This window comes from Equus asinus, chromosome 12 (assembly GCF_041296235.1).
Source record: "Equus asinus isolate D_3611 breed Donkey chromosome 12, EquAss-T2T_v2, whole genome shotgun sequence".
Lineage (NCBI taxonomy): Eukaryota > Metazoa > Chordata > Mammalia > Perissodactyla > Equidae > Equus > Equus asinus.
This window is the reverse complement of record NC_091801.1, coordinates 51,894,572-51,920,797: the sequence shown is the minus strand read 5'-3', so window position 1 is coordinate 51,920,797 and position 26,226 is coordinate 51,894,572. Positions and strand designations below refer to the sequence as shown.

General features: G+C 43.4%; 1 protein-coding gene across 1 annotated transcript in view; it reads left to right on the top strand.

Moving 5' to 3' along the window:
* The window catches only part of DPYS (dihydropyrimidinase), a 76,394-nt gene extending 61,003 nt beyond the window's left edge, over positions 1 to 15,391 (top strand). The window contains exons 8-10 of the mRNA XM_014868658.3: positions 4,177 to 4,384; positions 13,237 to 13,367; positions 14,976 to 15,391. Of these exons, the coding sequence (XP_014724144.1) occupies positions 4,177 to 4,384; positions 13,237 to 13,353 (325 nt within the window). The 3' untranslated portion in view covers positions 13,354 to 13,367; positions 14,976 to 15,391. The remainder of the gene's footprint in view (positions 1 to 4,176; positions 4,385 to 13,236; positions 13,368 to 14,975) is intronic.
* Positions 15,392 to 26,226: the final 10,835 nt, after the last annotated feature.

The following is a 26,226-nucleotide window of genomic DNA, read 5'->3' as shown; positions in this document are numbered from 1 at the left end:
TGGATGTTTACATCCCATTTAATTCAGTATTCTGTTTCCAAAACACAGTCAAGTCCCAGAGGACAGTGGAGGCAGGAAATAAAACTGACAGGAAGAAAATTGTGCAATTCTTTTTTTTTCGTTTCATAAATATTTATTAAGCACCTACTGTGTGGGGGGATGGTCTCTGTCTCAAAGTCTACACCAAGTGGGAAAAGAGGGACTTATCAAGAGATCATTACAGTCTATTCAGATAATGCTAAACCACAGAGGAAAGACGCTCAGTTTTGCCCTGGGTTGTCAGGGTCGGCTTCTGGGGACCAGGATTCTTTTTTTTTCTTTTTTTTTTCCCAGCCTTATTGAGATATAATTGACATGGGAATAGGATTCTTGAGAGGAGTCTTAGAGAAGGGAGAGGGGCAGACATGAGCAATGAGAAGGGTGTTCGGGGTAAAGAGAACTGAGTGTGCAAAGACTCAGAAGTGTGAAAGCTCCTAAAGAATTGGAGAATTACAGCTCTGGCTGGAAGGAAGAAATTGCGTGAGGAATGACACCCTGTCAGACACCTTCAAATGTGAAAGTGGAAGCACATTCTTTTTGCTGCTGGTGATAATGCCTAGAATTTACATTTCGTGTTAATTTGACCTCATTTACATAATGCCTTATTATAAAGGCATTAAGGATCACTTAGATGTTGCCTAATTGTCTTCTCTCTTTTGCTAACCCCAAGGCTGAGAAAGCCAAGGTAATGACCTTTATTTGGCTGAGGCAGAGAAATCTGATTTGATATTCTGCTGTCATAGACCTTTTGTTTTCATATTTGTTTTTTTGCATATTTGTGTTTTCCTGGCCCACAAAAACGTCGCTTTGTATGTTTCCTTTTGTATTTGGCCACATGCATATGTATTTTCCTTGTAGATATAGTGCGTATACTCTCTATAACTTTTTCCCATTTAACGTTATATAATTATCATTTTCTTTGCTTCCCCAGAATATTCTTAATTCTAGTCTTTCATAGATGCCCAATATTTCACTGAATAGTCATTGGAAAATTGTTATACTTCAGTTTTTCAAGAGTTTAGGCAATATTATAATCACAATCTTTGCATACAGAGCTTCTTTCTTCTGTTAGATTATTTTCCTAAGAGTGTCAGTAACTCTTAACATCCCATTAGAAAAAATAGAGTTTTACGATTTAAGGTTTTCCTCTTTTGCCTCCCAATCTTGTACTTCCATAACCATTTCAGCATGAATGTTTCTGCATTTTACTTTCTCCATAGAGCAGCCTTACTAATATGTCAGTCCAGACAAGTTTATGTAACATTCTACAGTACAAGCCCAAGAGCTTCCGCCATCAGTGTAAGTGTGATGTGTAGGAAAGCAATAGCCCAGACCATGGAAACATCGCAGAGAGATTGTGATGGTCTAAGTCACTTTAACCTGAAGGTCTGAAGCTCCTCTGTATTGTTTCCAAGATTTATTGTCTTCGAGTTTGTATCTTTCATCAACTCGTAACTCACCATAACTCATTCTATACTTAGTGACCCTTTAAGTATTTTATTGATTTTCCTATTTCAGTGACATTACTTGCTATGTGATCAATATCTTTCTCTCTTCCTTTTGAAATTATTGTTATTGTATTTGAACTAGCTCCTGATCTTTTAAACTTTTCTTTGTATCAGTAAGTTGGTTCTTAAGGCCACTGAAAGCTCTTTTGTTGCAGCATACACCAGCAATGTGACCCAGCGGTTCCACTCCTAGGTATTTACGCTACAGAAGCCTTCACACAAAACATGTACGTGAATGTTTATGATGGCTCTATCCATAATCATCAAAGCCTAGAAAAAACCCAAATGTCATTCAGGAGGTGAAGAGGGGAATGGATAGATTCTTTGTGGCGCATCCATACAACAGAATACAACTCAGCAATTAAAAAGGAACAAACTATTGCTACACGAAACAACTTGAATAAATCTCAAAATAGTTATGCCGAACGAAAGAAGTCAGTCTCAAAAGGTTACATGCTCTCTGATTCCATTTGTACAACATTCTTGACAAGACAAAGCTGTAGAGATAGAGAACAGACCAATGGTTTCCAGGAGTTATGGGTGGGGGCAGTGTGACTACAAAGGGATAGTATGAGTTTTGTGGGGTGATGGAACTGTTTTGTGTCCTGATTGTTGTGATGACAACAAATCTATACGTGTCAAAAGCCACATGACTATACACTAAAAAGGTCACTTTTATGGTATGTTAATTTAAAAAAATATAAAAAGATCTCAGTTTCATTAAACTAGTCATATGTCCTTTGACAAGCTTACCTAACCTCACTAAATCTCAATTTATTTACCTGTAAAGAATAGAAAATACTCTCTACCTTGAGGAGGTGTTATTTGATGAAATTGATTTATAAAGTATTACCTGACATGCAAGAGGCTACCCTTTTTCTTTTCTGTACTGATGTTCCTCTTGGGGAGTGCATTATTTTTTATTATTATTATCATCTGTGCCTTTGTACAGTTATTTGACTCTTGGGGGACAGACTGGAGCCAGAGAGAGTTTCAAACAGGAAAGTGACATGATCTGATTTTTACTTTTAAAAGATCATTTGAGCAGCTTTGCAGAGAGTAGTGAGGAGTATAGGAGGGTAAGAGTGGGAACAAAGAGGCCAGTAAGAGGCATTCTGGTCATCCAGATGAGAGATGATGGAGGTGTGGAGCAATGGGGAGGGAGAGAAGTGGCAGGTTTGGGATTTCCTTTTTGGAGGTAGAACCAACAGACTTGATGATGGTTTGAGGGGTGAGGAAGGGTGGATGGTGGGGTCATTTATTGAGCTGAGAAACTCAAGGGAAGAGCAAACTTGAGTGGATGGGTTGTGGTAGGCACTGAAAGCCAAGAATTCTACTTGGGAACGTTAGGAGGTTGGGTAGGTAGTTGGGCGTAGGATCCTGGAGCCCAGGAGCAGGCCACCATTTCTAGGACTGTAGCACACAAAAGCTGGGAGTCTCTTAGCAGTGCCGTTCTGGATTAGGGCTCGTAGAGCTTTTGTCTACTCTTCTCTGACACAGCCTTGGGGTTTTTAGCAAAGTACTTCCCTTCAGTCCATTCCTGAGAGGGTTTGTAGAAACTTCTACCAGAACTCAGATTATTCCCATATTTTTCACTGCCACCAGATTCCCCCACCTTTACCATTTAATAACATTTAGGGAAAGGAGACATCCAACATTTCCAAATATCCAGCCTGGAATTCATCAATCATATTGCATAAGATTGAAAGTATTAATAAACTACTGAGAGTGAGGGTGAATATGCAAATGCATGACATAGAATATGCTAAGAGATTAAGTTCTAGCTTATTTTGTTATTTGTATTATCTTTGAATTTCTGGTTTTGCTGCAGACAAGGGAAAAAAAAATTCAAGATATAATTTTCCTTGATAATTGATCAAATTCAACTTGATAACCATCAATTAGCCATCCCCTCTGGGAAGGGAGGGACGGGAATGGCACTGGGGAGAGGTATTGAGGAAGCCTCTCTGGCAGCTGCGAAGAGTTAAAATTCTGTAGGGCTTGGGCTGGCCGGGTGGCGCAGTGGTTAAGTTCGCAAGTTCCGCTTCTCGGCAGCCTGGGGTTCGTTTGTGGGGATCCCAGGTGTGGACATGGCACTGCTTGGCACACCATGCTGTGGCAGGCGTCCTACGTATAAAGTAGAGGAAGATGGGCACGGATGTTAGCTCAGGGCCAGTCTTCCTCAGCAAAAAGAGGAGGATTGGCAGTAGTTAGCTCAGGGCTAATCTTCCTCAAAAAAAAAAAAAAAATTCTGTAGGGCTGAGTATTGGATCAGCGTGTTCATCAGACTCATATGTGTTGAAAGCGTTTTATAGTTAATATCTTGTTCTTTAAACAGATAAATAAAAAATAATTTAAAAATCTAAGCGTGAGAGACAATGGCCTCCTTCCACCCACTCCATCCTCATTAATCATGGGAAAGAGTGATCTATTGAGTTCTTCTCTCAGAAAATGTAATTACTTTGTAATGAAATGTTAATGCTATGTTCTATTCTTAAAGTCACTTGTTCCAGTGATGAAGCTATGGCTTAACAGAGTTGCTAAATTTTCTTCTAAGCCATTCTTTGAATATTTTATATTTGTCAGATGAGCTGGCGATGATCTGGAACCTCTTTGTTTTTACAAACAGGACTATTTCGGCAAAAACTCACCATCAGGCTGTTAACTTCAACATCTTTGAGGGCATGGTTTGCCATGGAGTGCCCCTCGTGACTATTTCCCGAGGCAAAGTGGTATATGAAGCTGGAGTTTTCAACGTCGCGGCGGGAGATGGGAGATTTATTCCGCGCAAACCATTTGCTGAATATGTTTACAAACGGATCCAGCAGAGGGACCAGGTGAGTTGTAGCGAACTGGGCTGTTACCACAGGCTCAACTGCCACTCGCTCCTGTACGTGGTTGGTGTTCTTGTCACATACCCTCGGTTTAACACGTTCCTGGGATGTCAGACTTGATAGGAGAGGTTCCAGCAAATACCAGTTTTCAAAGAAAGAATCATTATTGGATGGGTGCATTTTCCCTGGAAAATTGGTGTCTATTCAGGGTTTCCTGAAGAACCAAGTCAGGTTTTCCCAGTCAAGTTCAGGGGCTCTGGGGCCTTTGGCAACTGGGTTAGTCAGGGTCCTCTGAGAAGCAGTCACCCAGATGGACAAAAGTGCGACCTTTGTATTAGGGGAAACACTTGGGAGAGAAAATAGGAGGGAGCCGGGAAAGGCTGGGAGAGCCGTCGGAGTGCCATTCAGGTCTGACCCCCGTGAAAGGAGAGAGGGAGAGAAAACGGGTGGAAGCATCCTAGATTGCCTAGTGTCTAAGATAGGTTGAGCAAGGCCTTGGGCAGCCCTGGAGCCTAGTCTCCTGTCAACCAGCGACATGGCGTGCTGTCATTGGCTGGGAGCAGCAGCGGAAGGCGTGGCCTTCGTGCAAACAAATGGATGAAGTTCAAGCTCAGCAACCCTCCATCACGCTCCCTGTGGTTGAACGTCTGAAGGCGCATTCTAACGACGGGCAGAGGAATGCTGGAGTTTTGGGGTCATGTAGATCTAAATATGAATTCTGCCTTGCCTCCCATTTCCAGCTGTGTGGCCAAGAGCAAGTTTCTCTCTCATCCTTGGCCTGGGTTGCCTCATCTAGGAAATGACGGCAACGTTTCTCCTTAACAAATTTTAAAACTGAAATGAGATTTTAAAATGTAAGGTACATAGTAGGAGGTCAATAAATGTCAGTTCTCTTTGCTTTTCTCTTTTGATGACCAAATCTATAATAGAGTTCCTCCAAGTCTTTGCCATAACTCTGTTATTATAAAAGAGATATTTGTTTTTAATATATTTTGGGCTTTCACATGTTGGTTCAGTTCACATAGTGTCTTAAAAATTCGCTTCACTAAATATGCTAACATTTTGGAAAATTTGAGACTAAAACCATCTAAATTGCTGGATTTGGGGGTAAGGTGAGGCACCCTGTGCTCTCAATACTGCATGGGGAGAGGAGGCCCAAGCTGGATGGGAGCCCTGCAGAGACTGCCTTTCTGATTTTCAGCCCAGCAGGCTTCACTCGTAAATGCTCCTCGCCTGGCCGTGTAGACGTTAGAGTTGGCAACCCTTGGATTAGTTCTAAAGCTTCTTCATCTTCTTTCCATTCTAAAATATACTTCTGTCTTTCCAAAGTTCTCTGGCTATTTTTCGATTCATTTCCTTTGGGTCTTGTAGTCTGTTTGATTTCTCCTCTAACGTCTTGTGAAAAATTTTTACTGTGGAGTCCGAGTCCATTACACAAGATTCATCCATTTTTTTTTTAACACTTCCTAAAGCTTTGATTAAGTAAACAAGCGCTCTAGAATGCTTTAAATTCTCAGGATGCTATAATTCTTTATATACTGTATTTCAGTCAGACTGTTTAAGGCTACAGTTTATTTTGCTGAGGGTAATTTGTATGTGTTGACACCGACAGGTGACAAGTAGGTAGTGACTGTGAGAATCCTAGGTGTTTCGAAACATTTGTGCGATAGATAATAACAATACTAACGTTGACTGACTGCTTACTGAATGCAAGGCCTGCTGCTAAGGGTTCTGACACTGTGACAAGCCTATGAGGGAGGGAAGTATTATTTTCTTCATTTTAGAGATTAGAAAACTGAAGCTTCAAAAAATTAAGAAACCTATCCAAGTCACACAGCTAGTATATGGCAGGACCAAAGCATAAACTCTGATTATCTGACTCCAAAAACTATATACTTAAAGCAATAAATGCTACTGTATGCCATAAAGATTGAGTTAAATGAGTTAATGGGTGATAAATTACTCAACACTAGGTTTGGAAATAATAGTCTCTCAAAAAAAATTAATCTGAATTGGAGGCATTTGTGGTAGCTGGTTCACTCAGGGGATGTCCAAGGGATGAACAGAAAGGGGTAGACGTGGGAAATCATGAGAAGGTAGAATCAACAGAACTGGGTGATAGATTATTTGATACTTGAAGTGGATCCAAGGCAGGGCGGCTCCTGACAGTCAGTTCCAAGTGCTCACCAGTAGGGACGCTAGACTAACAGGAAACACCTGATAGACTGTATTTAAATGAGTGACTTTGCCTCAGTCTCCTTCTTGTGGGAAAAATGTTTGAGGCAGCAGAGATCACCAAATGACTGGCTTCATCAGGTCTCCTTTTTCAAACTGTTTATGTTTTGTTGGCAAAATTAATGTCAACGTCTGTTTTTAAGAGTTCACGATCAATTTAGTGAGTTATTTTAATTTCTTAGTATTTTCTTCTGATATCATCACCCTTTTAGGCATTCTAGTGCATTATTGTTTTTGCAATAACTAAGTAATAGTTGTTAACATTATTATCACATGTTGTTCTGAGCACTTACTATCTGTCTGGCACTGTACTAGGTGGTTTATATTCATTATTTTACTTAATCTACACAACAAGCCATGTGGGAGATATTATCACCCCCATTTTACAGCATGGAAAGCTGAGGCTCAGCAAGATCAAATAACTTTCCGTGGGCTAAGCAATAAGCAAATGTAAGAGCCAGAATTTGTGATAAGGCCTTTCTGATTCCCACTGTATTATGGGACCTCTGTAGAGCAAGAAAAGAAAAGAAAATGATTGTGAAACTCAAAGCATGGAGAATTGTTGATGTGGAAAAAGTATCAAATAAAATGGGTAAAATGAGGTTTGGGGATTGTCTGGAGACACTTCAAATATTTTTCTCTCCATTAAGCAAAGATAATTTTATAGAAAAAAAGATCACACTAAGGTTAAGAAAAAGAGTTGTTAGGAATTCTAGATTTTAATTTCACATGAGGTTTTTAGAGCTCTTGCTTTGGTTGTTATTTAAAATACTGAGATTTCTTTGTGGTAAGAGTTGGAAGGCAAGCAGAAGTGGCCCTTACCATTTCTTGTTATCCTTCCCAAGAGAATTAACCACTTACCATCCTGGACTCTGAGAGCTCTGATTGTGGAGACACATCAGCGTTGTCAGCTCCAGAACTCAGCTGGTCTCCCGCTTGAGTGTTATTTCCTTGAGGACAGTATCTCATATTTATATGCCCAGTGCTTGGAACATAGTAGATATTTGATAAGTAAACAAACTGCAAATAGAAGGAGTGAATACTATAGTTTCCTAGGACATAGAAAGAAATTTCAGTCAATTTACTCAGAAGATTACCCCCTACTCATATAGTGGGGTCATCTGTGAGCTTGATTCTTGTCCATGATCTTGTTATTTAATAAAACTTATCAGCATCATGCCATGCAGCTGTGAGGAATTTTGGAGGAAAGAAATGACATTTTTATCCAATTTGACAGCTTTGGGGAATTGTTACTGTATTTATTTTAATATTTAAGCAGCTAATCCTCAAGGGAAAAAAATTTAAGAAGATGAAACGTCAAACTTTATTTGCTAAATATAACATAATAAAATACATATTTCAATTCTATATAAAAGTCTCTTAAGGAAAAGTTTTGGGAAGGAGAAGAGAAGGAGTTTTGGGAAGTTGTGGAACAGAAGGAGAAATAAAGAGGGAAGGGAAAAAAGTAAGAGCAACTTAAATGTTCAAGAGCATCGTGAGAGAACAAAATCAACTATGTACTCTTAATTCTTCACCGATAAATATAGCTCTTTAAACTCAAATGAATTACTTTTTCTAGAATTTTTATGTGTTTAGAGTGTTATAATTTTCACCAAAATTTGGAAGTACAGATATTCTTTCAGTCATCTCTTTTTCTCTTTTTTTCAGTCATAAGCAACCCAATCTATTCTGGAAAATACGGGTCACATTGCATTTTCTAGAGAAACAGGAATAGCTTCATGGAGTAATGCATGGTTTCAGAATACTGCTGCCAAAGCTTTTAGACTGGGTTGTATCTTTGCAACTAGAAGCATAATTTCCCTTTTGGATAAGATGAAACTGAGTAGATGGCTGATCTAGTCCTTGAAATGGGTGTTCTCCATTTCTGAAATTACACTTTGTCAACGTCTTTCTCAATGTGGTAGCTCAGAGAAAATAGTTTAAGACATGGCATCAACTGCTATAATTTTCTCAGATTGATTTCTAATAATTACAAAAAGTGGTACATATGTTGGAGCCAGCTCATTTTGGCTCCTGAGAGACACTTGTGTGTATCTCTTCCCAGCTCCTCATTCAGTGATGTCGCTTTAGTAGCTTGAAATCAGCCATGGTGGGAGTATTTACAGCATGGAAATAAACAAGTGCTAAAAATTAAGGCTTTAGAGGTGGTGAGAAAAAGGGAAGGTAGAGCTTGGTTGTCAATATTTACACAACATAACACTGCATATAGGGACTTTCTAAATACTCTTTTCCTGTTTTAGCTAAACATTCAACATTCATTCAGTAAATATTTATTGATGACCAATTATATGCCAGACATAGTTTAATCCTTACAACAACCCCCTAGGTAAGTAGTGGTATCCTTATCTTACAGATTAAGAAATTGAGGGTTAGAGAAGTCACATAGTTACTAAGTGGCAGCATCAAAACTCAAACCCAGATTTTTCTACCTCCAAAGCCAGTGCCTTTAACCTCTACCGCTGCAGTATACTAGTCATAAAGTTTAATCCCTACTCAAGCACATAGCCACCTGCCCCCATCCTGAGGATATCACCCCTCGAGGGTCCCCTCCTGTGCACAGGGCTCAGTTACCCTCAGACTGGCAAGCTTCCCAGAGGAGCCAGACCTGAAATGAGAGGGCCCAGCTTTGTCCATTGTCTGAGAAATAGCTCACAGGGTATTTCTAGGATCAAATGGAAATATTTGGTAGATCGTAAAACATTATCAAAATGCAAGTTTTCCCTGTTATAGAGCCCCTCTATTAAACCTAGTGGTTACTCATGTTCTAGTGACACACAGTTTCCAGGAGAGCTTAGCTCAACGTGCACCGAGTGCTCAGTATACATTCAAGTTCACCAGCCAGGTGTGGCTGTCATTCTAGGGAGTCGCTGCTCAGGACTGTTTGGTGTTGGGCCAATGTCTGCTCTTTGGCATTTGGAAGTTCTGTTGTCTTTATTGCTATTTTAGTATTTTAGCCCTCATGAGCTGTGTGGTATCAGTAACTCCTTTGGGATCCAGTATTCTCTATTGGTTTTGCTAGTCTCAGAATGTCTAGCATCCCAGCGCTCAACTCTCTGCAGACATAACAGTTAAATTTTGCATCAATTTAAAGCTTCCCCTTTCCTCTGATCAGCTAACCAAAAACCATTCCTGCAATTATGCATGTTTAATGATGATTGTAATTAATATTTATTCATAGCACTGCATATTGTGATATAACTCTCATTTTTGTCTTTCTGCTAACTCATCGCAATGACAATTGTCATTAAGCACTGTGAACTCACATTGAACTTTCGTCTACGAAAGTAAACCACCCGTGCCCTGTGGGCCCGGTGCTGTCTCTGTTTTCTACATTTCTTAGCATAGCCTCTCGTACACTTTACCCTCCAGCCATTCTGTTGGTGGTAATGCCATCAAGATGGAAAGAAAACTGCTGTTGGGGGTGGGTGTGGTCCTCTAATTCTGACGAGCCTTGCCTGGGTGTTGCAGCCACTGTTGCCTCAACCCAGATCAGCCTTCTGAAGGTGTGTTCTTGGGACACTAGAAGATATGAAAAGGTTAAAATTACTGGGAGGCTTGCAACTGGAGCTTAACTTGTCTTTGATTCTTGTCAACTTGTCTATCAATGGGGAAGACTGTGAAGTGTGGGACAGCAAAGCCTCCTCAGAGAGGGTTGGTTTGTTTCTGAGGTGGAGGCGTGGGCAGGAGTGATTACTATCCCATGGCCATTCTGGCGGAAACTTGTCGCTGCCCACGCGGGGCCCAGAGGAGCTAAAGAAGGAGACCGTGTGCAGATGAGAAGTGGCTGGTCAGGTCAGTGCTATGTGGAGGTCAGTGTGACCAGAGTGACCAACCAGGCTAAGAGGTGCCTTGTGGAGTTGCTAGTGCGGTGACCGGGCAGCCAGAAAGGAGTTCTTAGACCTCCAGGTGAGCTAGACCTGCCCACGGAAGGCCGCCGGCCAGAGAGAAAGTGCAGTCTGGAGAACAGATAAATGGTGAAGCACAACTAAGGAGTGTGAGGGAAACTGAGGCAGCCCAGGCCAGAACAACCCACACAAAGAGGAAAGAAAGCTCAGCTGTGGATCTCCTCCCTTCACACCCTTCCACTCTTGGTAGGAATTGGTCAGCTCCTTATTGAGTTCTCGTTATGGAGAAACAGCAGTGAACTGGCCCCAAGTCTGCTGGAGGAGAGACAAGAAAACAGATAATTCCAGAAAATTGTGGTAAGCAAGATGTGGATGTGGCAGGTAGGGCTATAGATTCCTGGACTCAGGATTGCCTGGGCTGAGTTATAAAGGATAAATCAGAGATATTTAGGCCAAAAGGAGGGTAGGTGTGCCAGCATGCAAAGGCATGGCCCTAGCAGAAAGATCTAGGGAGGACGCTGACTCGCCTGGTTTGAGTCATGTACTGCAGTCCCTGAGCCTGAACCTGGGCTCAAGGAGGGATCTGTCCAGGGACCAACCAGCTTGGGGAGCAAGCCCAGCCCTGAGGATGGGGCCCCGGCTTGATGGCCCTGCCTAAATCATTGTTGTTGGCCATCAGTTCCCAGGAAGGACTCTAGGACAGACAGCAAAGTAACAGCTGAAAACTACAAGCACTAAAGTTTCAAAGGAACTGTTGGAGGCAGAGGGAGACGGAGTGGGAGCTGATGAGGGACACACGGCACAAGGCAGGTGACACAAAGATCTGCCCACTTACATCCCTTTCCCCAGGGGCTCTTGGCGGTGGAAAAGGCTGATGACTGAACTGAAATATGCCATGGGTTTTCCTGAATGTAAATGCCAAAAGGAAAAGAGAAGAAGGCAAGACCCTTTAGATTGCAGGCAAGAGAGGGGTTGAAGGAAGGTGGAAATAAATCCTGGTTTGCTTGCCTGCCCAGTCCTGGATTATACCGTTAATGATGTTTAGTACCCTTTACACTCTCAGAAGCCTTCCAGTTTGGATGATAAATTATGTGGTCACCCTAGGTTTAAGCAATATATCATACAGCCTGAGGCTTGGAAAGTAAACCAGGAGAGGGAAAAACACAGAGACCAAAGACCTGAAAGGGAGGATGTGGTCAGAGAGTGGGGCTTTTAATGAGTTTAAAGTTTCAGATGTGGGTAGGCTCCCGGTGACCACAATGTCCGGGGCTAGGTGGCAGAAATGGGAGGCTAGTACTTTATTTCCCGGTATCGATGTTCCTCAAGATGATCACAGGATCCAGGGTGAAGAAAAGGACTGAGTCTGTAGTGAGCCAAAATGGAAGTCCAGCAAAGCATCTAAGCAGACACAGAAGGTGGACAGAGGCTGGACTGGCGAGCAGAGGGCAAGATCCTCCCACTGACTGAGTGCTCAGCATGTGCCCGACACCGTGCTTCAAGTCCCACAGCTGTAGGGACGCTCTCTGCCTTGTGGGTTGCTTTGTCTTCTCTGCTTGACAAAACATCTGGGGCTGCGTGTGCTCAATAAATGTCTCTCGAGTGAAGGAAGGAAATGCTTTGTATCTGGGCGATCTCATGCATCTGGGAGAGGGGTTTTATTCCCTCCATTTCATAGATGAGTGAGTAGGCTCAGAGGGATTTATTAACTTGCCAGTTCCCTACAACTAGTAAATGGCAGAGCAAGAATTCACTCTTAGATCTGTCTTACTCCAAAGCCCACATTGTTGATCACTGCACTATATTAATTTTGGTGGTCCAGGTAAGATAAATGTTATTATTTGTCCGTGTGTGTGTTTATAGACATGCACACATATATGTATTTGTTGAGTTTATTATATGCTAGGCATTATTCTAAATGCTTTACTTTATTTAATCCTCTCAACATTTAATCCTCCCAACCACCTATAAAGTAGGTGCTGTCATTGTCCCCTGCTGACAGCTGAGGGAACTAAAGCACACTGTTCAGTAACGTGCCCGGGCAACGTGATCACTGTGGTTTGCTGCGTCTTGACTTGTCAGTGAATTTGTGTCCATGTTTACAAGCAGTATAATTTAGTTACTGCTTGTGAATCCCTTCGTTTATAAAGTCCAGATTTCAAATCTCTGCTCAAGCACTGAATTAACTCGAGCTGAATCCAGCTGAGGGTTCTGCTGCACAGTCGGCCGCCCAAGAGGTGTAGTTCAAGACGTGAGATTCTGCGGAGGCCTGTTACGCACTTATGCACCGAGGCAATAGGAAATGAGGGAAAGCACACACAAGTTGCTTGAATCTGAACCCAAATGCTGAGAGTCTTAGGAGAGGTACAGCAAAGCAGTCTAGGGATCCAGACTTCTAGGATTAAATTAGAAGAAAAAGTAGAACGTTTGAAAGGACTGTAAGATGGTAATAGAACTCAGAATGGTGGGAGGATATGGCAGAGGCCCCAGGGTAAGTTGCAGTGGAAGAAAGATCATTGGAAAGTGTTCACGGGGCCTCTGCCTGGTGCGGATTAACACCAGCAAAGAGTAGGGCAACGCAGGTACGCAGGTACCCAAGGTTCCCAGGAATTTCTGTGAAAGGGCAAGGGGGTGGGAGGCACATGATAAATCCACAAGATTCTTTTTTGCTCTCACAATTCATTAAGGGAGCTTCACTTAGCTTTGAATGTAAGAAGTCGATAAACCACAAAAGAGAAATGCAATGTTCTTTTTCAGACTTGCACACCTACCCCCGTGGAGCGTGAACCCTATAAGGGAGAAGTTGTCACACTGAAAGCCAGAGGGACAGAAGAAGACTCCACGGCGGGGACCGGGAAGCAGGCCCACCCCTGAGCTGGGGGCTGTTGGTAAGGGACGGTGGGCAAAGAAAGGATTCGTGCATGACCACATACGAAATTAGACTCTCTCTTCAGAAGCATTTGAAGAGTCCAAGGTCAAGGTCAAAGGCTTCAAAGTGACATAAGACTCAAGGACAGTTTATCCAAGGGAACACTGATAAAAGACCTCCTGACGCAGGACACTTAGCTGAGCCTCCAGATTGAGGACGGCTTCGGGCTGGCTGGAGATTTATTCTCTGAGATGTCAGGAAACAGCAGAGCCTTGAAGAATCAAATCTGAGCAAGAGACAAGTAGGCTGGGAACATACAGAGGGGCCTGTGATGGAGGAAAGTTGGCTCTACTTAAAACAGAGAGTATGATCTCATGGTCAAAGTTTATAAACTGATTAAGTCTTCATCTGGGAAAACAAATCTCTGTATTGTAAATGCAACTATCTTCTAGAACTTAGAATGAATAAAAAATGAACCAAATCTTGCTTTGGGGGGTATAATGTTTCAAGAAAATTATTTGATAGTATTTGATGTACTTTCTTTCACACTTAATTTTTGGAATAGTATTATAGATATGATGATTTTTTTCCCCTGAGGAAGATTAGCCCTGAGCTAACATCTGTTGCCAATCTTCCTCTTTTTTTAAGGAAGATTAGCTCTGAGCTAACATCTGTGCCAATCCTCCTCTGCTTTATATATGAGCCACTGCCTCAGTTTGGCTGATGAGTGGTATAGGTTCGTGCCTGGGATCCGAATGCGTGACCTGGGCAGCCAAAGTGGAATGTGCCAAACTTAACCACTACTGCACAGGGCTGGCTCCAAGACATGATCATTTTTGAAAAAATATGTGAGTGCTTTATCAGTTTTCTCTTAGTCTTTTGACATTCAGATCTTTCTTTTTTGAAGCAGCTATTAACATCATCCTTGTCAGTTTTCTTTTTCTTTCAGTTGTTTTCTTGTCCAGATGCCTACGTGGCAGTGGCTTTGCTGTGACTTAAGCATCTTTCTAACATCATTTCCATGACTTCATTAAATCTACATGTTTTTCCAGTTTTGCAATTTCCTTTGACTCTAAATTTAAAAAAAAATTGTGGTATGTTTTTGGATGTTTCCACACATAGCAATCTGCAAAAGATTCATACAAGAGGTTGACTTGGTGGATGGGGATAAGTGTTTGTGTTCCTTAGGGATGCTGTTTGTCAGAAGACTAGTTTTATACATACCCAGTAAGGCACTGCCCATTTTCACATTGTGATAACCTGTGCTTCCCTGCATAAACCCCGTGACTTGAAAAATGAGGCCCTATGTATTCCGTGCTCTGCTCTCTTTCATTATTGAATGTTCTAAGTCTTTATCAATGCTACAGAGCCAAAAGTTTCAGCTTTTTTGTTATTTCCTGACTATTGGAATTATTCTTCCAATCCAGGAAGGTCGTATTAAAAATTCAGAGGAAGATTAGCAAGAGGAAGAAATTCTATTGAATGCTATAACATGCTATTAACAGCATTGGTAGGAGTGGGATAAGTGTTTACTTTGATTATAGCATTTCTTGGAGGTTAGGCTTGAGTTCGGCATCTCTTTGTGAGGGAGAATGTTAACGCTGAGTTCCTTTTGTTGTGTTCAAAGGTAAAATCAGAGAAAAGGATGCTGCTGTTCCCATCCCAGCTGTATATCGTCAGCCCGTGGAGAAGCAGACCTTATTTCAACTCCCCAAGATCCTTTTGAAAGAATCATCGCTCTAGGCCTCTTTGATTTCCTTTCAGAAGCAATTGCTGTCTTTCTCACTGTGACTTTGTTGCTGTGTAAGATTGAAGATATAAATGAATATTATTGTGATGGAAAGGCTGTGTGAAAATTCATTGATGATACTTTAAAATGTCATCTTGGCATGTACTAGATTTCTTACTTCGAATTTTTAAAAATCACTTCCTTTTTTTTTAAGGGCTACATGTCTTTAAAAATAGCTAACTGATTTTACATTCTATTGTAATTCATAAACATTTAGATCATTGTAATTAATAAATATTTAGATCTTCATTTTATATCTTGTTATCTGAGTTATGTGTGTCTTCTCCCCCCGAGTAGGATTGGGACTCTAGGAGGTTGGTTTTTGATTCAAAAGCATAATTTCCTTTGTGACATCTGCTTCAGCAGCTCCTGGGAATCAGGTCCCTCAGCAAACCCCATGTAATCAAATTGGGTGCTCAACCTTAGAGTAACTCCAGGGCAACTTATCCAATCACGCTGATGAACGCAGGGTCTGAGGGAATGAAATGGAATCAGCATGGCTGAAAGATGCTGCTGTGGTACCTTCCCTCCCCTCCGCTTCCTGATCTGGACTGTGATTGAGATTATAGTTCTTCTCCTATGTAACCAGGTAAACAGGGATTTAAAGACATGGAGTAAGGGGCCAGCCTGGTGGCATAGCAGTTAAGTTTGTAGGCTCCACTTCGGTGGCCCAGGGTTCGCCAGTTTGGATGCTGGGCTCAGACCTACATGTAGCTCATCAAGCCATGCTGTGGTGGCATCCCACACAGAAGAACTAGAAGGACTTACAACTAGGATATACAACTACATACTGGGGCTTTGGGGAGAGAAAAAAAGAGGAAGATTGGCAACAGATGTTAGCTCAGGGCCAATCTTCCTCACCAAAAAGCATACCTTTAAAAGAAAAATGTGGGGTCCAGCTCGGTGGTACAGCAGTTAAGTGCGCATGTTCTGCTTTGGTGGTCCAGGGTTCACTGGTTCAGATCCTGGGTGTGGACATGGCACCACCTGGCAAGCCATGCTGTGGAGGCCTCCCACGTATAAAGAAGAGAAAGATGGGCACAGATGTTAGCTCAGGGCCGGTCTTCCTCAGCAAAAAGAGGAGGATTGGCAGAGATGTTAGCTCAGGGCTAATCTTCCTCAAAAAAAAACACAAAAAACTGTGGAGTAAAATCAGGGCAATTATGCTCTCATTGCAGGTGCACCTGCCCCTGACTTACTCAGATCAGGGGTGTTTCGCACCTTTGACAAAGGGTGGTAGGAATCCAGTTTACTCACTTGTAATTTGTTTTGAACACTCAGAGAAAAGGACAGTGAACTACATCTGAAGAAGAAACACAGGTCTTTTTTCTCAAGTAAGAGATACCTTAAAATATCTTATTATTTTTCTCCTCCACTTTGGTTGATAATAGAAACTCAACAATAAGATGACTGAATCCTCTGAAAAGAAATAATTAAATTGCTTTCTTATCTAGCAGCCACTTCCTATTCATCCTTTAGTATTCAGCCTAAATATCATCCCCTCTCAGAGGCTTTCCCAAATCCAACATGACAAGACTAGGTCCCTCTCTTACGCTCCTCCAGAGCAGAGCCCAGCATGTGCCCATCACAGCACCATATCTCATTGCATTATAATTACCTGCTTCACTTGTCTGCCTCCTCCAGCAAACTGAAAGCTCATTCAGGGCAGGGCCTGTCTGGTTCACTGTCGTTTCCCCGGCATCTACCAGAGTGACTGGCAATTGATGGGCATTCAACAGATGTTTATTAATTTTTAAATAAAGGAGGAAGTGAAGGAGTTCCTGTGAAGTTCTTAAATGGATACAGATAAAGTTAATGAGAACTCTCAAGAAAATAGTGACGAATGAAATAAAAAATTCAAACTCAGTAAAAGATATCTTGTATGAGTAAAAGTTGTACTTCCCAGCAAAAATATTACACTTTGCAGTTCACACGCGGTGTCTTAAATTTTAAACACAAATAAAAACTCCAAGTGGCTACATGGAATGACAACATTGAAGTAACTCAGCTTCTTTATGATCCCTGCATGACCACTGATCGAGCGTAGGATCTCGTGCTTAAATGCAGGAATACGTGGTCTCACAGGGGTTGGAGATGCAAGCAGCATCTGAAGCAAGTCAAAATTCTGACCTGTTAAGAACTTTCTCTGGAAATGACTGGGTGCAACCAACTCCACGTATGTTGGTGCCAAGTGTGTAACTGGGAGTTCTCCAAATAACCTCCATGGAGAAAACCATGTTTATTAAAGGATACGTTTTTAAACGTGCAAAAAGAGAAAAGCAAAATAGGGACGAGTGCTGTGGAGTATTTTAGTGTAAGGGCACTTTAAATGAAGAGCACAGATTCATTATCTCTTTGATAGACCTATTTGGGAAAATGAAATTCCTATAGGATTCTACATGGAAAAAGTGATTTGAAATGAATGTGGGGATCCCTGTGTTGCTTTCATTAGGGTTTGTCTCAAATATTTGCACAGAAGCACAGTTTTGAGTAATAATACAAGGCAATGGGAAAGCATGATTCAAGCTATCAATAATTACCACCATGGTTTTCAGAATTCCCACGGTATACAAAGTAAGGTCCCTTTGTCACTAAACAGTTGCGTTCTCTAGGTCTGTACGAAGAATGGAGGGAATGAGCAGTATTCCTTCTGCATACTCACCTCCCTTTGCCTGCTCCCTCCAGTGGGCAGCCTGATGTACTGGGAAGCAAAAAGTATGGGCTCTAAACTTCTCTTTACTAGCTGTGAGGCATTGAGCAATTTTTTAAATTAAAATATGTTATGAGCTTATCGAAACATATAAAAAGCAAAAAAAAATTAACAGAATCACACCTATACACCTATCATCCTGTTTAAGAAATAAAACTTTACCAGTACAGTTGAAGTGCCCTGTGCTCCTCTCCCCCTTCATGTCCCCTTCTCCCCAAGGTAACCAGTGTCCTGCAACTGGTGTTTTATTCCCATGCACATCTTTTATACCTTTGCTATAGGTGTACATATCTCCAAGCATTATTTTGTGTGTGGTCAAATGTCATAAAAGCATTATACAGTATGTATCGGGTTTTTTAAGTATGTCTTGTTTTGATTCCTGCTTTTTTGCAGTCAACGTGTTTGGGAGTTATTTGTTTTGCTAGGTCTAGCTCCAGTTATCCATTTTGTTGCTACGTTGGATTCCACTGTATAACCATGCTACAATCTATTTATCCATTTTCCTGTTGAGAGATGTTCAGGCTGTCTCCATCATCTTGCTATCACAGACAGTGCTGCTGTAAGCGTTTTTCCATGTGTACACTGTGAGGGTTTCTCTGGGGGCGTGCCTTCAGTATGGAGAAGCGGGTCTGCCGGGTCCTATGGTGTGTGTATTCTCCCTGTACTGAGATGTGAGCCAATTGTTCTCCAAAGTGATGGTATGCTCTTAATAACAGAAGGTAAGAATTTCCGTTGCTCCACATGATTGCCGGTATTAGATATTGCCCAATTTATTAATTTTGCTAATCTGATTCATGGAAAAGGTATTTTGTTGGAGTCTTAATTTGCATTTTCCTGAGTGCTAATGAAGCTGAGCTCCTTTTCATTTCACAGTTTAATTGGTCTTACTAAGCCTCAGTTTCTCCATTTATAAGGTGAGGATAATAGCTCTATCTAGCTAATACCTGAGGGCATCAGGAGGGTTGAGAAGCCCATGCTGTGTGGTCAGCTCACACCAGCCAGGATTACTGGGCTGATGGCGACATGATGAATTAACAAGCTATGTGCTACACAGAGACTGCCAAAGTCTTGACTCTTCTTCTCTTTCTGTAGGGAAGCTCACCAGGCTTGGAAGGGCCAGCTCCCTTGGCAGCTACAGGAGCATGGAAGCCAAGACTGGAGGGACGGAGAGAGAGCAAGCACAGGGCGAGAGCATAGCCTGGAGTCAGCTCCGAGGTCGGTGGGCATGGTGGCCGAAGGCCTAGTGCCACTCGAGCAGTTTGAGTAGGGGCACAAACTGAAACATGGGGGCTGGCCGGAGCCTGGCTCTCAAGTGTCCCCTGCAGGTCCAACAGGTTCCAATGTCAGCGTCTGCCAGCTACAGCCAGGATCCTCTTCTCTCAGCGCTTTCTCCGCCCTCTGCCTGCCCTCCGTACAGGAGGCAGCATCCTGTGAGAGATCCTGTCACAAGCTTTAAAGTCACAAAAGCTGGATTTCAACTGTTTGAGCAAGATACCTAACCTTCCCCAGCCTCAGTTTCTCATGGGTGAGGTGGAATAATGAACAATACCTCCTCTGCACAGCAGAGCTGAAAGGATTGAGATGATGCTGTGAAGCCCCTGGCTGTCCACCAGCGGAAGGTCAGATTGTCCGCTTCTCGTTGCCCCTCCCCCACACCAGCTTTCACCCTCCTCTTTGCCTTCTTTCCCATCTGCCTACCACCCAGCCCCCAGATAGATTAATTAAGATTTCTTTTTGTCTTTTTGGAGAATATCTGTGGACAAGTTAAAAAAAAAACAAACCTGTAGATCTATCATTTATTAAATACCTACTATTTGTGCAACACGGAACCAAACCCCTTCATTTTGGCTGCCACTGTCCCTCAGATGCACAGTGAGTGGCACAGAGAAGTGCTCCATGAATTAATATGGGAACTAGAAGAAGAAGATGACGATGGTGAAGGGGGAGAGAAATAATTTACAAATGAAAATTAACACGACAACAACTCATTGTTTGCGTTTAGGGGTCAGGACTGCATTTGTCTCGGGAGCTGTCTGCAGTGTGTCAGGGGTGTGTTGCAGCCTGTACAATAATCTAACATGATAAAATAACTGTCGTACTTATTATGCAAAATATTTGCAACAGCGTTGTAATTGTCCGTTCCTTGGGGTCAGGGAGAGTTTCTTAACAGCCGTGCCCCAAACGAGCCCAGCACCGTGACTTACCCAGGATAGAGCTTCACAATGGGCTTGCTGAATTGAAATTAATGTATCATGGCTGAGGGGACTTAGAGGAAAACGTCTGAAAGTGGAAAGTCTTTCTAAAGAAAAAGGATTTAAAATCCTGTTTGATGAAGATATGCCTGGCAGAGGAGAGAAAGAAATACATTTTGGAAAGGGGAACAGTACAACAAAAGCACAGGTCGGCTCCGCCGGGGTCATCAGCCGTGGAGGTGCCCCAGGCACCGGCTGCCGCGGCTCTGTGGGCCTGCGGCGCTTGCGTAAGCTTTCGCAGTAAGGAGCATTAGCAGGGCTTTTTCAAGTGTTGCTTTTTGCCTTAGAATAGTAGTCTCCACAAGAACACAGGACCTTCGGCATTTTCCTTACTGAATCCTATAAATGTGCTCAATAGATTATTAATACAACATTTACTAGGCCCTTCTTAGGTGTCCAGACCAGCACTCGACTCTGTATAGACACTGTCATTTAATTCTCTCTGCAGCCCCATGAGACAGATGTTATTATCTAGGTGAGGACTGTGTTAACCCTATTTTATACATCATGAAACTGAGGCACAGAGAGGTACATTAATTGTAACTTCTCAGACCCCAGATGTTGTCACAGAATGACCTGGAAGGAGTTTTCCAGGGTGTATTAAGCTTTCTAGTAAACAGTCTCTGAACCACCCAAGAAAGTGCATCATCTCATCTCTACAGCCTTGCTGGGCTCTTTCTCCAACCAGCAATCCATAACACAGGAGGAGCTCAGATGGGATTTTCTGAAACTGATGGCTGTTCTCATGGAATTAGATTCATTCTAAGAAATCTAGCATTTGGGTAAAGACATTTCTCCTGGAGTAGCCCAAAGGTTGGGTTATCTTTCTTTTATGCATTTTATTTAAGAGAATTGAATCCAGATTTGTTGTTTTCCCCCCTTGAACCTGAAGTCAGGAGCACAGGTGGGAATCGCAGGCTGGCGAGTGGTGGGTGGGAATGACTCACGGTGCCAGCCGCCTCTGAGTGGGCTGCTTTTCCAGGTGTGGGGGTCACTCTGCTGCAGAGCAAGTGCCAGGGACCAGCGGGAGCCCAGTTGTGGCCGGCCCCTCCAGCCATAGGGGAAATGAACTTGAAGCAGTGTCAGTCTGGCACTGCTATTCCTGGGCTTTCTCACATCCATCAGTACCTCTTGCCATGGGACACCTCTCATGACGAAGAGTGGGATGGACACCGGACACCCCCAGTCAGTGCCAGCTCTCCACCATTGGCTTATGTGACTCCTGAAAGTCATAGCTCTGAGGCCTCCACATCCTCATCTTCCCCAGGAAGCGCCCAGGAACCAGGGCTCTGGAATCAAATTGACTGGGTTCAAACTTGCCTCTGTGATCACCTGTGTAATTTAGGCAAATTGCTTATTCTCCCTGCCTCGTATGCCCCATCTGTAAATGGGGGAATAATAATGCTTGCCTCTAGGGTTTGGGGGAGAATTAAATGGGATGAGGCATAGACACTGAACACTGTGCTGAGCACAAGGAAGCCCTCGATCCGCATTAGCCGTGTTTATTTCTCTGAGCTTGACTCCTTTATTGTTCTACACTGAGGAAAAGTGAAGCCACCTATTGCCACCTTAGGAACTTTCCGAGTCACAGTTTATGGCCATTGTTGCTCCACGGTATACTTACAAAACTAAAACTGAAAGACAAAACAAACCTTTCTGCAGAAGAGGTCCCACAGTGACTGACTGGCTGACTCTCATCTTCCTATTTGTGTTTCTTGGTTCCCAGATTTAAAAGTGATTATGTTCTGAGTCACCGGGGTGTGGGAAGCACTTTGTCTTGCCCCAGTAATTTAAAGAAACAGACCTTGCTGTTTTCTTTTCAAATTTTTCATGAGCCAACTAAACGTACGTTTTTCAGTCTCATAAAATATATTATTTGAATTAATTATTGGAGAATGAGATGTCAACAATAAACAGAATTAAAACATTTCTGCAACAAATTCTTCTAAAGTCATAAATGTTTTGAAATTTTATTTTCACAAGTAACTGAACTTAAAGTGTGGGTGTTTATGCCTCAAAACTTGTATTGGAATAGAAAGAGAGAGTTGTTTGCTGGATGCAGTCTTCACTACATTCAAACATGGATCAGATGCACGTCTTTCCAACAGGAAATGAGAGCCTCAGGGAGAGTGGAGGCTAGAACAGCCTTAGCCCCACATAAGAGAGAGGAGGAAATGGAGGCCCAGAGGCCGTCTTGCCCTGGGTTCCAGTCCTGGCTCCACTATTTACTACTAGCTCATGCCCTTGAGCTACTAGTATTTATTGAATGTTTATTATGTGCCAGGTATTGGCACCAGAGATGAAATTGTGAACAAAAGCAGATATGGTCCCTGCCATCCTGGGAAAAACAGGCATCGATCAGATAATCATAAGCCAACCTAAATTTATAACTGCTTCAAGTGTTACAAAGAAGAGGGATACAAGGAAACAAGAAGCTGAGAGAAAAGACTTGAAGATTTGGGCAATGGTCAGGGAGGGCTTCCCAGAGGAGGTGATGTATGAGCTGAGACCTGAAGAATGAGTAGGGGATAACCAGGCAAAGGAGGGCAGGAAAATTCTTCCTGCAGAGAACGGTGTGTGCGGCTGTGGATGGCGAGGGCGAGGACCTGGAAGCATGAATAAGGCAATGAAGGCAGAAGTATCTGGTGGGAGAGAGAAAGAGAGGTTCTTTTTGCTAAATCTCACCAACAAGGAGCTCAGGCAGGTCTTTTATTCAAGTAGGGAAAATGAGGAACAGAGAATGGGGAAGAAACCAAGGTCACACTCGACAGTACCGGAAGGGTAGACTGGAATGCCCGCCTCTGGACTCGTGGTCCAAAGCTCTGCCCTGTGGCTTGAGCCATAAAATAGGAGAGAAAGCATTCAGTCCTCTCACTGCAGAAGGCTGTGGTGTCTTTTGGTGACATGTGCCAGGTACTGAGTTAGGTGCCAGGGATAGAACAATGAAGGGCCAGCTCAAAGTCCCTGGGGTTAGACAGGCAAGGAAACCAGTGATTGCACACAGTGTGGTAAGGACTGCAGCAGTGGCTTTGGGAGCAGAGAGGGAGGATGCCAATCAAAGATCCCCCTGTATCTCCAACAACCCCTTCTCAATCATCTTTACCCCTGCTTTCCTCTGCCCTCCCTCCTGAAACTTCCTCCAGGTCCTGAAATTTTCATGCCACATTGCGGTTACAGTCAGCACCACACCCAGGAAGAACCCTTGTGTTTGTCACAGTGATTATTTTGCACATGCTGGGGTTGTCTTCCCAGTAGAATCTCCCCATGGTCAAGAGCCAGATCTTTTGCTTTCTTCTTATCCCTCATCATAACCTGCACCTTCATGGGTAACTTCATTGCGTTCCCAAGTGTCTAACATGGTACATGGCACATAGTAGGAAGTCAGAAAAAGCTTGTTGAAGAAACACATGACAGGCCAGCCCCAGGGGCCTAGTAGATAAGTTTGGCGTGCTCTGGCTGGGTTCCTGGGCACACATAAGATAAAGTCATGCAATTGCTTTCAAACCTATCAGATGCCAGATACAGGTAAGAGAGCGCGATTTTTTGAGTGGGTTAAGGGCACAGGTTTTGGCATCAAAAAAGCAGTGTTCACCATCTGGGAGACCATGGACAGGAGACTTAACCACTCTGAGCCTCAGGCTCCTCCTCAGTAAATGGGGGCAATAACACCATAGTCAGAAGTTCATTGTGAGGTTCAGATGAGACGGTGCCCAGGAAGCAAGAGGCACAGAGCTGGAGCGAGAGAGCGATAGGTCACTGACGGCCACTGCAAGTTTTCCAGCCAGTGTCATTTCCCTGAGTCACTCGGGGCCCCTGGAATGGGACTGCAGGAGAGAAAGCCAGTCAGTGCAGCCTCCCACACACCCTGCATTTGTGCCCATCCCGTTTGTCACCCAGGAGATTCCGACTGGGTATGCTGCGCGGGCTCTCAGGCTCAATGAGCGGCCCAGGCAGCAGACAGGGCTCAGGGCCGACTCCAGCCTGTTTCTCCTCTGGTTCCCAAGCCAGCAGCTTTCTAGATTGCTCTCCCAGCCCTGCAGACAGACATCTTGGGGGTTATTTATTCTCCACTCCACTCCCTCCCCAAGTTCTGTGTTCTTTTCCTTAGTGGTTAACAATACTCTGAATTGCTTGACACCTTATGGCCAATCTCACTGTACATAATTCTCTTGTCTTGGTAATTCCAGTAACAAGACGGCTTGCTTTCTCCTTTCTGAAAGAATGCGGCGCACCCCCGCCAATCGATATTTACTGGCTCTGCACAGGTCTGCTGAGAGGGAGAGAGGTTTACAGTACATGCAGGAGATGCAGACACAGCTTCGGGGAGCTGGTAATAAAAACGTTACAGGGAGAGGGGTCTAAAAATTACTGGGATTCTCGGGAGTACAGGCGCGGGCGCTACGCAGGCAGGGCTGGGATTCGAAGAGTTCCTGAACAAAGGATTTTCTTGTTGTGGTTTTTTGTTTGGTGTGTTTTTTTTTTCTGGTTTGGTTTGGTTTTTTTCTTTTTCTATTTTTGTAGTCAACAGAGGAAAAACGGAGCTTCCTGAATCTTAGTTATAGAATCCTAGAATCTACAATTATGCCACTGGATCTAACGGGGAAGGGGAAAATGAAGGCATGAATTGGTGTTTCTGTTTAATGAAATTCTGTGGAGGACACTGGCTTAACACTGGGAAGGAAGCACTCAAGAATAAGAGTGAGGCGGGGTGCGGCAGAGACTCAGACCCCACAGGGCAGTGCCTCCTGCGCTGGCGGAACAGGACAAAGGCAGGAGCCTGAGGCTTACAGCGAGAAGATAGCTCACTTCTCAGCGTGTGGCCTGGGGAAAGTTGTGCAACCTCTCTGAACCTCAATTTCTTGATCTGTGAAGTGGAAATAATACATACGCTGCTTACTTTACTGCACTGTCAGAAGAACCAAATGCAATGAAGCTTGTGAACAACAAAACAATACATGTATGATAAGTAGAATGTGATTATAACATCAACGTCTTGCTCAAAAAGCTATTTACTCTGGAAAGTTGCTTTGTAGTAAAAAAAAGAAGATTCAGACTGAGAGAGATTGTAAAGGTCACGGGGATTTAAAAAAAGATTGGTGAGATCACAGTATTAACAGAAGGGCACTTCTGAGGGGAGGGTTTCAAGAAATGGAGAAAATAACCGGGATGTGAACAGGAAGTTTAGCAGTGGCAACAGAGAAGGAGGAGGTGTTGCTGGCTCCCACTGGTGGGAGTTGGAGGTTTTGTTCCCTGACATGCAGAGGAACGGGGTTGGGGAACAGCTTATGATGTGAGCATTTGCTGTCAGTCACTGTCTCATCCGTGTTGAGGGTCACAGGCAAAAGCCGGAGCCGGGAAGAGGCATGTGAGGCCGAGGCCAGGACTGCTGGGCCGGGAGGAACAGGAGGGTGAGATGAATTGGACTCCAGGCAAGGTCTGAGAAAGCCCAGCAGGAGGCCCTGGGAGGTCAGAACAAGGACACGGATGTCTGGGCAGAGGGGGCAGACAGCAGGTGCAAGGACCTGCCATAGGGATGGGCTTGGAGGCCAAGAAGACCAGTTCTGAAGGAGTTGGCATCCTAGGTAGGGTGGCAAGGATGCCACTTGGCAGGAAGGAAACCTGGCAGGCACCCCAGAACAGGGCCAGACCTGCAGGGCAAAGGAAGGTTTGACTCCCAGGAGTGAGACATGAGGACTTTGTTTAGGTCTTGCTTCTCTAGAGAGCCATTAGGGACAGCAGGCTCCTCGAGACCTGGAGCTACGTCCCCTTCCTTTCTGTAGCCCCACTGCCTAGCGCAGGGCCTGGTGCACAGAAGGCGATCAGGCAGTGGTCGATGGACTGAACCAACAAATGAATGACAAATGAATAAGGCCAAATTCGAAATACCCAACAAGCTTTGAATTTTATTCCCCTTTTTGGCGGCTTTTGACAGCTTTTGACTTTCTTTCTAGTGCCAGAGAGCTAATGCCAAGACCACCTCCACTGTCCCTGAGAATACTTGGCCATCTAGCATGTCTCCAGTCCCTTCCCTTTATACGATGTATGCACTCAAGTTGGTTCTGTTCCACTTAGTGGCTTGTTTCCATGGCAACAATACCAGGAGGCAACTCACTTCTTCATTAAGCCT